General features: G+C 41.0%; 1 protein-coding gene across 6 annotated transcripts in view; it reads right to left on the bottom strand.

Annotated features, from left to right (window-relative positions):
* LOC143484147 (integrin alpha-M-like) overlaps positions 1-9979 on the bottom strand; it is a 49320-nt gene extending 39341 nt beyond the window's left edge. Inside the window, exons 1-5 of one of the 6 annotated variants that reach the window (XM_076982709.1) lie at positions 9810-9979; positions 1613-1730; positions 1371-1471; positions 703-770; positions 236-350 (exon numbers count right to left, since the gene is read on the bottom strand). In XM_076982709.1, the coding sequence (XP_076838824.1) occupies positions 236-350; positions 703-770; positions 1371-1471; positions 1613-1730; positions 9810-9813 (406 nt within the window). In that variant the 5' untranslated portion in view covers positions 9814-9979. Of the gene's footprint in view, positions 1-235; positions 351-702; positions 771-934; positions 1041-1370; positions 1472-1612; positions 1731-2567; positions 2790-9809 lie in introns of those variants that run through there. The other 5 variants (XM_076982708.1, XM_076982707.1, XM_076982710.1 and 2 more) reach the window with 5 other exon arrangements.
* Between the last annotated feature and the right edge of the window lie 4013 nt (positions 9980-13992).

Below are 13992 nucleotides of genomic sequence, written 5' to 3'. Positions count from 1 at the left end.
CGCCACGTAACACCCCCGAGTTTCACCGATACTCGCCGGGTCTGGGTTAGGGTGGCTGTCCAGTACATGATCCAGTAAGCAGGTTGTTAGAAAATCTATCTGGACTTCTTGTGACACCGTATTAAGTTAATAAGCTGAATTCAGCTGAATTAAATTCACAAGATGAAACCCTGATATGTTCTGTCATGAAGGTTACATACAGAACAGGAGAGATTGAGAGAGGAAGAGTGGGTACCTTGGAAAGCAACTCTGCTGTTGCTTACAGTGTCCAGTGTGCTGTTGAACTCGTAGCAGATGCTGTTCAGATACGAGTTTCCATCACATTCATGAGTGACACTCGGACTGCAGCTCTAAACACCACCACAAACAGCTAAATGTTACTCCTTCAAATTACCAGCAACAACCAGGGTTACATGATTGTGTCAGGGCAGGGGATCAGGGTTAATCCATATTTCAGCAGTGCAGGGGATCAGGATTAATCCATGTTTCAGCAGTGCAGGGGATCAGGATTAATCCATGTTTCAGCAGTGCAGGGGATCAGGGTAAATCCATGTTTCAGCCGTGCAGGGGATCAGGGTTAATCCATGTTTCAGCAGTGCTAACATGAAGAGCACTGAGTTCTATAACATCTGCACCTTTGGTCTTTATGAAGTGTGCAGATAATAAACCTGTTTTTAACCATTTATGATGCTCTAAACTCACAATCAGGCCTGCAGGGGGCATCGTCTTCACTGCCAAGGACATCCCAAAGAACTTGGTGTCATTTGAATCTGTGAACCAGTAAAAGTCTGAATAGACTGATCTGATTATTCAACTATGCAACTATTCAATCTAATGCAGTGTGTGAGGGGAATGTAGAAACTATGTGAATGTGTGCATTGACATTTTGTTGTGTGTGTGTGTGTGTGTGTGTGTGTTTCGTGTCTGGTTTCACCTTGCTCCAGTCCCTGTGCCTCCCACGTGTTCACATCTTTTGCTCCCTGATGCATTTACAGAAGCAGCTCCCATAAAGGATCATCGTGGATGCCATTCGCTTGGTTCTTTGCATGTTTCACCACTGAATTAGTTACTTGTAGATTGACTGTTTTTGCTGATATTCTTGTGTATTTGCACTTGTGTACCATTGCTTTCGTGTCAAAACTTGTATAGTAATTTGTTCACTGTATAGCACCACAGCTTGGCTGCTGTTTGTGTTGTGTTTTGGGGTTGGTTAATGTTTTAGAGAGTTTGGAGAGAGAGAGAGAGAGGGTGTGTGTGTGAGTGTGTGAAAGTGCATGTGTGAGTGTGTAGGAGTGTGTGTATGTGAGTTTGAGAGAATGTGTGTGTATGTATGTATGTGAGTGCATGTGTGTGTGTATGAGTGTGTGTACCTTGTTGGTACAGCAGGTTGCATTCTTTTGTCTCGTGTAAGCAGGTGTAAACTGCTCCTGATTGTCTTTGGTCTCCTCTTAATGGAGCACTAACTATGACCCTATGAAACAGTCAAGCATTTTAACAATTAACTGTAATGATGACCCTGAGAAACAGTCAGCATTTAACCAGTTTTTCTTGGTCAAATTAATGATGAATTACAATAACAAACAGCTAATTTCTTTACTGAACATCTACTCACTGTTTCTTCAGGTCAGACTGATACTGTAGAACTCTGTAACCAAAAACATCTTCTCCAGTCCCCACAAACACCTCTGGCTTTGTTACATCAATGTTAAACCCATCTGAGTGTGATGCAGCTACAATGCCAGGGAGAGAAAGATAAACAATACATGTTGCAGCAAAGACCTTTGCTCAATACCAGGAAAACCACTCCCATGTCCTTCCCCCACATCAGGAAACCACCATAATCAGGACAAATATTTCTGTCAGGCCAGAAACTACTGCCTCCACATCACGGTCTGGCCCAGCATGAACTGCACAGGCTGAAGCACATAATGGTCCTAAAACCCAGTGATCTGTGTGGGCAGGCACTGATTACATAGACTGCTATTTAAACACACACACACACACACACAAACTTCTTAGCATAACGGTTATCTACGCATCAACGTTTCATCTATCGCTAATCCAGACATCCCAAGTCTCCCTGAAGCTGCGGGAGTCTCCCGCAATTCGGTAGTGGCTCCCTGATGCCCGCAAGTCACATATAATCTCCCGGAATTCAAAGAGTCACCCCCTCAGCCGCAACCACCCCCCCCCCCCTCAACAATTTACACTTCACAAAAATCTGTTTATTTCATCAGGGAGACAGAACAGCAGAATTGCTCCACATTAATCACCAGACTGTAGGACATCACAAAACAACCCAGACAAGAAGGTTGTTTCAGCAGTTACATTTACAGTGACACATGTACTACGGTTTTCAGTGTAAACTAGTAAGTTTTTTCACTGAGAGGTAAAAAAAAACATTAGGTAGGTATTGACTCTGAAGCAGAAAACACTGAAAGATAAAGTGGGTAATGAAACAGGTAGTTTTACGCTGTGATAAATTAGTAAGGTTTTACACTGTAACTAGAAAGGAGACAATATGGAAACTATGGTTTTAAGATCTGGCTGAATTAAACCTTTCCTACCCCAGAGTGTGTAACCCAGCAGTACGAGAGCTCTCAACCTCCGTTTATCCATCCAAACGTTTCGCAAATATGATAATTATGATTATTATTATAATATTACGAGCATTTACAAAATGTTGGCAGAAATGTCCATCCACTACAGTTATACGAAGAAACTTTAGATTGCTTATAGGCTGCCGTGATTAGGGCTACCATCGAAACAGAAAAATGGAGAAGGGTAATGCTGCAGGCCGGAGCCCCGGTGGGCGTGGGTAAAGGGCAGAGCATCTGTCAATCAGTCAGATCTGCCAAAAGAAGGCGGAAACTGCACGGAGAAGCTCTTTAAACAGAAGTATATGCCGCTCTTACACAAAAGAACTGAATAAAAACATTAGAAGAGCCATTATGACTTTAGACATTTTTAAATACTTCTCACTTGTTATTCTGGAACGGTGTTCTGTCTGATTTTCCTACTTTGTCGAATTTTCCTACCGTATCAGCTGGCAGCGAGTATTTATAAACTAGTCTGTCGAATTTTCCTACCTTGTCGAATTTTCCTACCGTGTCCGTTGGCATCGCGTATTTGAATTATTTTAGACATAAGTCAATTCTTAGCAGCATTCTTAGGAGTAATTCTAAGAAGTTTGATAAATACGGGCCCAGATCCTAAAATCGCCCCTGCACTGGACTATAAGAACATGGAACTAACAAGACACAGCTGAGGACGATAACGGCACGGGCGTGGCAGACAGAGGGAAATCAGGGCCCGTATTTATCAAACTTCTTAGAATTACTCCTAAGAATGCTGCTAAGAATTGACTTATGTCTAAAATAATTCTTAGTTAAAAGTTGAGACTAAAAGTTAGTTATCAAGCCTCTCAGTCTCACTTTAAGCGAAGTGTAGGAGCAATTCGTAAGTGTCAGTCTCAGAGCTGATTTACGACACCTGGCTGTACCGCAAAGCTGATCCTGGATGACGTCGTTTCAAAACTCCCTGCAAGAACCAATCACTGGATCGGATTTCATGTTCAAGAATATTTCCTGAGAAATGTCAAGATAAAATTCAGAAAATGTTGAAATACCTTCACATTTAACTTAATAATGTTGCAGTCATGATTTTTGTAAAATAACACAGCGTATTTACGTAGTTAATAAATAATCTTTATAAAAAAATTGTTTCCTTCTTTCTTTTGTTATTCATATGTTTTCTCTGATTTATTTTGGATACTGCATACATTCTAACTGAATCACATTCAGGCGGAGGACCACCGGGCAAGCCTCTTAGCGCAGTTTGTGAGGTGGTGCAGCGTATCATGGGGGAAGACACTGTGGTGATATGTGGAATGGATCCTGCATTAATAAAATTCTAAAGTATATCTCAAAGACAATGTTTTTACATTGCACACAAACACTGTGATGCTAATAAAATAATTGCATCTGTCAGTATTAAAGCTCGTGCTCCCGACCCTGCTGGCTTGAGCGCAGATTCTCCATCTGCCCCTCCCTCTCTGACAGCGCTTCCAAACACCACCAGTCATGAATGGCCGGAGGAAAAGTGAGCGTCTGAAGGAAGTCTGGCAGAGGACTCACTCAAGTCAAATCTTAAAATTAAAGTATGAAAATCGCAGCATGAATATTACACTCTTGCACGAAAAAAAGAAAAAAAATTTAACCCATGCTTATCTTAATGCCTAATTATTGTGCATATTCGTGCATTGTGCATATTTGTGTGCATATTTATATATCTATAAAATTGAAATGTGTACCTAAAATGAAGGTTCGCACGCGTCTCTGTCTTCTCAGTGCCATCTCAGCCCCCTAGTGGCAACTCTTAACGACTTATGAGTCTTCTGGAGCAGTCTTAAATTTTCGGGAGAGTTATTTATGGAGCTATTATAGTGTCACCAGAACCTGAACCTGAAATCATTATTACTTGAAAAAACAGTCTGTAAAATCCTCGCAGGTATGCAAAAATTCGAGTTAAAATTCAGGTTCAGGTTGAAATTCAGGTTCGGGTCGCAATTCAGGTTCGGGTCGCAATTCAGGTTCGAGTCAAAATTCAGGTTCGGGTCGTAATTCAGGTTCGGGTCGAAATTCAGGTTCGGGTCGTAATTCAGGTTCGGGTCGAAATTCAGGTTCGGGTTGAAATTCAGGTTCAGGTTGAAATGCGGTTCATCCGGGATACGTAGGATGAGCAAACAAACTCAGAGCTAATCGAACTGCATCTGGCCAATCACAAAACATATCAGAGGTCATTAAGAGGCGCGTCTTTCTGCTAAATTTCCTGTAAGAGTGCGGTCCCTGTTTGGCGTGTAAGTAGCATGTAAGCAGCACGAAAGTGACCACTGTGACACCCAGAAATGGCACCTTGTGGCAGCTGCCACATAATCGTGGCACTTAGTGTGACCAGTGCTGCGTGACTGTGGTCTCCGTTGTCCAGAAACGCCGCCTGCCTCTGCTGACAGACATCTAAAGACTCTTGGGTGACTCTGCGTATCGGCCACTCGCTTAAAATCATCCCGACGAGCTCCGAATCGCCATTTGTTGAAATGAAGATGGTTCATAACTTTTGTTTAAAAATTATGTTGAGTGAAATACTAGCCGACATCCAGCTAGACAGCTCTATATTACTAGTTCAGAATACTGTTTAGCGATAACGTCGAATTAAGATTATAGGAGGGTACGTGAATGGTAGACCGTTAACGACAGCACTAAATTTAAAGGGTTTATTATTATAGATGTATGCAGGGGCGAGGCTAGGGTATTTTTAGTGGTGCTAGAGCACCACCGTGAACCCAGCAAACAGTGAACGTCCCGGGGACGTTCGCGGACGTTCTTATTAGAGGTTTTTTATAACGTTCGCGATAGGACGTTCCTAGGCCATAACGGACGTTCCCAGCAGGTCCCCTCGAAGTCCTGGCGGAACGTTCCCAAAGATACATTCACAGGACGTTCGGTGACGTCCCCGTATAGTCGTTGAAATAACGTTATTTTTGTTACATTTAGAGAACGTTTGAGAACGTCCGGACGTGGTCCCGCGACCGTTGTCATGGTGCGTGCGTGAAAGGCAGTCAGCTGATTTAGAGTTTTACTCACTAGAGGATTAGCAAGCGGGAACATAAACGCACGAGCCGTCTTCTCGCGACGTAGGAACGTTAGCTAACATGAATATTCTGACAGAAGCCGTTATTTTAAATTCAAGGTGAGTCACCTACATTTGATTAAAATATGGTTAGCTAGTAAATACATATCTTAGTAAATTTATCTTCTGAGTTGCGGCTAATGTATGAGGTGATTTTAATAAACCCTCAGCTAACCCCTCTGGATAATCATAAAACCCGATCAGCAAAATCAAACAGTTGTACCAAAAACGGATGCCCATCTGTGGCTGGACATTATTTCTATATGGTCATGGCTAGAGCTAAATTATCACTACGCTACGCTACCAAATGATAAAGTTATATGAATCACTGCATTAAGACTTCAATAGTAAGTAACGTTAACTGATTTTGATGGTCTCAGCCACAGATAACAGCTGACGATAGCATTCGCTATAAGTAGCTAGCCACATTAACAAGTTAATGCCAACTATAGCTACCTAGCTGGGTTAGCATTGATTTGAGTAGCTGATGTTCTTCAAGCAAAACGTTCAAATTACTTCATTTATCGAACGCTTTATTATAACTAGAGGTCACAAAATTAAATGTTAACAAACGTGTATCTGTCTATTTTAGGCTTCACCCCAAGAAACGTGTGAAAAGGAGGCTTGAAATGGCATTCAAAATGCGCACACGAGACACTTTTTTCGCATTTCAAATAAAAAATAATAACTTGTTTACAGCCTATCACTTCTTGTGTGTTCATTTTTATTCCATATGCAATACCCGGATTTACTAAATCAATAAAATCTAAGTTGTTTTAGAAGTAACATAAGAAGTAGACCTAAACAATTTAACACATAAGAGACGTTTAAAGGACGTTCCTTAAACGTCCGCTCATTGTCCTCTGGATGTTTCCAGGTGGTCCTACAAACGTCCTTTGTAACGTCCACTGAACGTCCCCTGAAACATTTTGGCGACCCTACAAAAAAACGTCCAGAGGACGTTCGCAGTGTTGGTTCGCGGGACGTCCTCGGGACGTTTTTTTGTTAGCTGGGAAGTTGCTCAGCACCCCCTGGCTTTTTAAATATTATATTATGCAAAAACCTTGCTCTGCACCTGCGCAATACTTTGGTATTGTGCCTCTGTGAGCACTGGGGGCTGGGCACCCCTAAAGACCAGGGGTGGGTTTCCCGAAACGTTCGTAACTCTAAGTACTTCGTAACCTCGTACTTACGAATATTCTTAAATTTACGAGTGTTTCCCGAAACTCTTCGTAACTTACGTCGTTCTTAGAGTCGTTCGTAAGTTAAGAATCTCCGGACCCATTCGTAACTCACTAAGTACTTCTTAACTCGAAGCTCTCGTGCAGTTCTACTTCAAAAATGATAGAGGCGCTAATTTCACTCGCGCGGGTTTTAATCACGGCATTACTACCTTTGCGTTTATGTTTATAATTAGCCTAGTAGCCTATTTTCTTTTGAAGTATTTACATCGCATATACCACAATGTGTCAACAGAAATCAAATGTACTACTTTGAATTATTTAGCATTAGTTTATATCTTCCCAATATTTAATTAAGTCTCTCCGTTCGTCATCGTGCAGTCAACAGCGTTTCAGACTCAAAATTAATGTATTCTTTGCAAATAAATGGATACAAGTTGGCCTGTTAAGCTTGTTTTAACTTAACCAATAAAATGGATTGATTAATCGGTAGCACATATAAGTAACTTGGATTAAGGCTAGCAATTGTGCTTGTGTGATGAACATAGCAGCTCTTCAGAGTACTGGCTTTGAATAGAAGACATAATTTAAGAAGACGACGTAATCCACGAAGCCATGTAGTTCGCCTGAATACAGAATTTTGCCCTTAGCTCCACGACGCAGTTACTGACCGCCCTCCGATTTTATGCCACAGACTGTTCTGCAGACTGTTGGTGATGCCCACGGACTAAGCAAAGCTGACATAAATGTGTGCATGCTGTTACTAAAGTATTGCTTCGCCATGCAGCAAAAAGATATATATATATATATATATATATATATATATATATATATATAGTTTAAAATATATTTATATTTTAAAAATATATATATATATAGTTTAAAAAAAAAAAATATATATATATATATATATATATATATATATATATATATATATACTAGCTGACAGTGGGTATCCACTATGAAGCTTGTATCAAATCCCCTGGTGTCCTTTCAGTAGCTGTGGGGCCCATTATCCCCAGTGCCTTCTCCTCCTCATCAGTGAAGGCACTTGTGGACATTTGACCTCCACCAGTCTTAGCCCTCTCCTTTCTGAGTCCTGCCCCCTTATTTTAGACTTGACTACAGTTTTTTTTTGTTTTTTTCTGAATTTGATGAACTTCCTCGAGCTATTGAAAACAGTAGACTATACTTTTGTTTTTGGCTCAGTTCACTCGACAGAAAGTTTCATTTTCTCTGCTTGTTTGCCAGGGTTTTGAATAACGTGTGAAAGGTTAATTGTGTGCCCTATTTATAGCCTTGATAAAAGCCAACGATCGGTCACAATTGCAAAGGTAATAATATGTTCTACTCATTTTTTCCTTATACTTGAAATGTCAACACTTATTAGTTGTTAGTTTTTATGATTGTCATTTTGCCAATGATGCTTTTGCGGCGTAATTATGAAAAAATTTATGTAAATCGGTGGTTCGGTTTTCGACTAGCGGAGATTTTCCAGTGCAGCTGCAGAGGCGGAGTCAACTAAGAACTACTTAGAACTCGTTCGTAAATTTGGAGACTACGAAGGCTTTTGGGAAACACTCGTAAATTTGGCGTTCTTAAAGTTACGTCGTTCTTAAAGTTGTTCGTAACTTTCTAAGATCGTTCGTTATCGGGAAACCCACCCCAGATCCTAAAATCGCCCCTGGATGTATGGTTATCAGTGAATGTTCCTACACGCCATCAGCGTCATTTAAACCTCTGCGAGCGAATGGCATCGCATTTAGTGTTTGTGCAATTTGTAGTATATTTCGCTTTGTATTGGTTTATATTGTTAGTCTAGATTGTCAGCCGAGCGGCTCCCGACATAATCGTTAAACAGCATCCTGAACTCGTAGTTTGGAGCTGTCGGTTAGCTCCGAATCGTTCACCCAACGTAAATTAACAAACAAAAAATATAAACCATCTTCATTTCCACGAATCCTACAAATGCGATGCCACTCGCTCGCAGTGGTTTAAATGACGCTGATGGCGTGATGAATCTGTTTTATGTTGGGACGTGGGGGTGAAGTGTTATCAGTGGGAGGACACTTGCTGAGAAGAGCATTTTATATAAGGGGTTTCACATTTAACATTAACTTAACTACGTTAATATAATAGAAGACACACGGACAGCACGATCATGATGAGGCATGACTAAACTAGACGACACCACAAACCACTACAGCGACACAACACGGATTGTAAATGACAGCCTTATATTTATTTATTTGTTTATTATTGAATATTTGATTATTCTGCTACCTCCTGTTATCGCTGAACTAAACTTTCGGCACGAGACTTTCAGCGCGAGCTCTTCAGCGCGAGTTCTTCTGTGCGCGTTCGATGTACGTTGCTTCAGAGTTTGAAAAAACACAAGAACAAACGAATTACTTGTTATATTCCTTGTTGACACTTGTGGAAGATATTTTACTGTAGTTGGCTTCGTTTTTTTTGTGTTGTTGTATGTCAAATGTAAAACAAAGTTCAAACTTAGCGCCCTTGGAAGCAGAAGGAGGTAGGAAGAAAAATTGTATTAATCCAAAAGAGTGATTTATTTAATTTAAAACGAAGGGAGATGTGATTGTTGTTTTGTTTTCAGTAAGAGCTGCGGCTCATAACATAAAGTTGAGTTCATGTGCAAGTTTGCTAGGAGTGACGCATTTAAAGTTTGGACCCTGTTCTACACATTATCTGTGAGGTATGGTGCTAGGGCATTTGTGTTTATTTTTTATTTTTTGCCACATTTTGTAGTTTTCACGGTGTCAAATGTCGGTGGCGAAAGGAGGAGAGAATAAAGATACACCAGTCGACGCTCCGAGCATTGTTTGTGTGATTAATCCAAGTGGTCCGCTACACGGATGACTAAAGCGAACATACCAGAGAACGAGTACAGATAAACACGAAAACACTCAAACTTACCCATGCACAGTGGCGTGCACAATTAGACCCCAACTCTGCCCTTTATCAACGAAAGTGCCCTTTTGAAACTTCGTTTTTTATTATTATCATTTTACTGAGGTCGGTTTGAAATGATCTTTTGAAAACCTGAGCGATTAAAAACAATGCCCTGAAATGCGCCACCACCTCGCACACACCCGACCTCTCTCTTCCTTTAACACCAGATGCGCTGCAGCAGCAGTTCAGTTCAGCGAGTGGAAGGAAGCGTCTTCAGCACAGCACACACGCTCACAAATAGACTTCTTCTCCCGTCCCCACCAGCCAGGTCACATACAACGTTTTCTGTTGTATACGTTTTGTTAGGCAACATAAATTAACACATTCGTTTGTGAAAGAAGAAACGGGAAGTTCCCCATTACCTGTGAAAAATGTCCATCTGCATTCGTGTAATGACAACAGTCAGTAGCCTATAACTCATTCTCGTACTTTTTGGTCTTTTTACTGTCTTAATTGTAGGCCTATATTGATTTACTAATTGCAAAATATATGCAACAATGCCTGCAGACAGTGGAGGGTAAACAGAAGTTAACTGAAGGACAATGACTGTATAGTTAATATTGGATATGGATTTTATCAGTTTGGCGGTGTGACTTTTTCCATTGAAAACTCACGTTTAGAGAATGTTACTAATAAAAGTCAAATTTCATTCAACATGCGCTTGTAATTTTTTTATAATGAATTGTTCCACGTGCGCTAAAAAGTGCCCCCCCTTCCCCCTAGCACTTGCCCCCCAAAATGTCTGTGCACGCCACTGCCCATGCACACACCACATACTCTCATACAGAACACATACTCTTTAACGATAATGTCAAATTTAGATTAGTGGTAGACAATGAGTGGCAGTAGCCGCTCGGTGGTTGATGGCTGATGCTGCGGTGTTACGTGAACTGTGGATTTTGGGGAGGTTGTTTTCTCTTTCGGTTAATTTTGGTTTAACAGGTGGATTGCCTCGGTACGGATGGATTCTGTCGGCCAATCGAAGATCGTGATTTGGATGAGGGGGAGGATATTCGGCTTCATAGTCTGCATGACGGAGTTGCTGGAAGTTGCCAGGAGGCGACGCGAGCATTTATTGCCTTTACGGTTGTGTGTGTGACTTTTGAGAAACTGTAGCTCATGATTCTCATGTGAGAGGTGAGGGTTTGTGCGATAGCTTTTGTCATGAATTGTCATGAATAGCGTTGTGAAAATCGCCACCATGGAGTAAGAACGTAGTAGCACGTGCACAATTATATAGACACCCATGCAGGGATGTTTTATAAGAAACACCAGTATAGAGGCGGGCACCGTGTATGTATATTTGTTTGAGATTATCGTCGTAGATATATTTTCTTTAATTATGTTAGTAAGGTGTGAGTCTTGCTTTGTTAACTTGGTGTAGTATATTTTGTTTGTTTCTTTTCTTTGGTGCCGTCTACTGCTCCTTTCCTTGGTTGGTTTATGGTCAATCGTGTATTTTTGTACGTACGTGTCTGTTCAGTGTTTTGCTGCGTAGAAAAGGCTCTTCTACCCATTACCACTCTGCAGTAAAGAGTTTTCTTACGTATCCGTCTGGTTTTCACGTTCTTCTTTAATTTCATCTTGTCCACTACGCACATGCCACTACCCCACACCCCAAACCTAGACCCATGACATCGTGGGGTCGTAACAGACGTAATCTAGACTAACAATAGAAACCAATGCAAAGCGAAATATACTACAAATTGCATAAATACTAAATGCGATGCCATTCGCTCGCAGAGGTTTAAATGACGCTGATGGCGTGTAGGAACATTCACTGATAACCATACATCTATAATAATAAACCCTTTAAATTTAGTGCTGTCGTTAACGGTCTACCATTCACGTACCCTCCTATAATCTTAATTCGACGTTATCGCTAAACAGTATTCTGAACTAGTAATATAGAGCTGTCTAGCTGGATGTCGGCTAGTATTTCACTCAACATAATTTTTAAACAAAAGTTATGAACCATCTTCATTTCAACAAATGGCGATTCGGAGCTCGTCGGGATGATTTTAAGCGAGTGGCCGATACGCAGAGTCACCCAAGAGTCTTTAGATGTCTGTCAGCAGAGGCAGGCGGCGTTTCTGGACAACGGAGACCACAGTCACGCAGCACTGGTCACACTAAGTGCCACGATTATGTGGCAGCTGCCACAAGGTGCCATTTCTGGGTGGCACAGTGGTCACTTTCGTGCTGCTTACATGCTACTTACACGCCAAACAGGGACCGCACTCTTACAGGAAATTTAGCAGAAAGACACGCCTCTTAATGACCTCTGATGTTTTGTGATTGGCCAGATGCAGTTCGATTAGCTCTGAGTTTGTTTGCTCATCCTACGTATCCCGGATGAACCGCATTTCAACCTGAACCTGAATTTCAACCCGAACCTGAATTTCGACCCGAACCTGAATTACGACCCGAACCTGAATTACGACCCGAATCTGAATTTTGACCCGAACCTGAATTGCGACCCGAACCTGAATTGCGACCCGAACCTGAATTTCGACCTGAACCTGAATTTTAACTCGAATTTTTGCATACCTGCGAGGATTTTACAGACTGTTTTTTCAAGTGATAATTATTTCAGGTTCAGGTTCTGGTGACACTATAATAGCTCCATAGTTATTCTTCTTATACTTGAGAGTTTTGATAACTGGCACTTACACTTAACTCTGTGAGTAGGAGCAAATCTAAGAATTTTTCAGCACTTAAGTCCAAAATTCCACTCTAAGAAGTTTGATAAATACGGGCCCAGGACATTTCCTCACTTAAAAAAAAGTCACCCTACAATATATTGTTGTTTTATTAGTGTATATTTTATTATTTTTTTATTATTAAATTATTTACTCTTCATTCGAAAATGAAAGGAAGATCCTGACCAAGAAACTATTTTAATTCATTTAATTCGTTTTAGCTCCAATTCACCCAATTCATTTTCATCCATTGACTATGCTTTGAAAACTCGCGGACATCCTCTTGCGTCAAATAAACCCGGAAGACTTTGCGGAGCAACTTTACAAATTCTCTGCACCCTGACTGGGACGGAATTTTACCATTTAAAGACCACAGCCATATGTTCGTCTCATGGATGAACATCCTATATGAATATATAGGATAAATGTGTTTTGTATGTGGTTTTCACGTTGGGTTTTATGCACGTTTCTAATACCAAAGACCCTGGGTTGCTGAATTAAGTGTGAAGCGCTACACAAAGACCCAACGCGACCCGCCGCGCAATCTGGACGTTGGTCGCACACACCGCAGTAGCTCTGGTGCGTTTAACGGTGTTACTTTGACTTCTCAGTCGTGCTGTTTCTCTGAGTGTCTTGAGGACGTTTTCCGTGCGGTTAGTAATCGCTCGTCGTTAATAGTTTACTCGCTCGTACAGTCATTTCCTAGCGTGTACAGTGCGTTCGTTCACCTCCTTGCGATCTGATTTCAAGCATTTACATTTATGGCATTTGACAGACGCCCTTATCCAGAGCGACTTACATTTTTATCTTATTTTTTTATACAAGTGAGCAATTGAGGGTTAAGGGCCTTGCTCAGGGGCACCTCAGTCATGGCCTCAGGTCTGGGAATCGAACCCACGACCAGAGGTGTCAATTCCAGGTTCAGAAAGTAAAAATCCTCACCAGGATTTTGCTCAAGCTTGCTAGATTTTCTAATTAGTGCACCTGTGCCCACGACCCTCCGGTCACAAGACCAGTTCCCTACCACCAGGGACTGCCCATGGTCATTTACGTGAATATGATATTTGCTGTCCACCGTCGCTTCTGTTAATGGTAGAACTGTGATGACTGTTTTTCGATTTGTTTTACTCGAAACTTTTTAGTATTATTTTTCCGATGCAAATAATAGCATGCTGTTTCGTCTACAGTTTTATGGTAGTCCGAGGATGGATATAAATTACTCGTCCACTTTTCACAACTCTTCTCACTTTGATTCCTTCTTTTTCATTCCTCGTTTTTCATGCATTTTCTTCAAGTAATTTTCACTGCCTCTTAGCTCCTGTGTTATATATATGTTATGTTGTATATGTTATTACTATGTATATAGGCTATAGGATATTCGTCCTTTACCCATCACTCTATTGACTTTATAACTCCTTCAGCTGTATAGATAGTACAACTAAATC

Source organism: Brachyhypopomus gauderio, chromosome 20 (genome assembly GCF_052324685.1).
Source record: "Brachyhypopomus gauderio isolate BG-103 chromosome 20, BGAUD_0.2, whole genome shotgun sequence".
Classification (NCBI taxonomy): Eukaryota; Metazoa; Chordata; class Actinopteri; order Gymnotiformes; family Hypopomidae; genus Brachyhypopomus; species Brachyhypopomus gauderio.
Note: the sequence above shows the minus strand (reverse complement) of the source record. Positions and strands in the feature narration are given on the sequence as shown.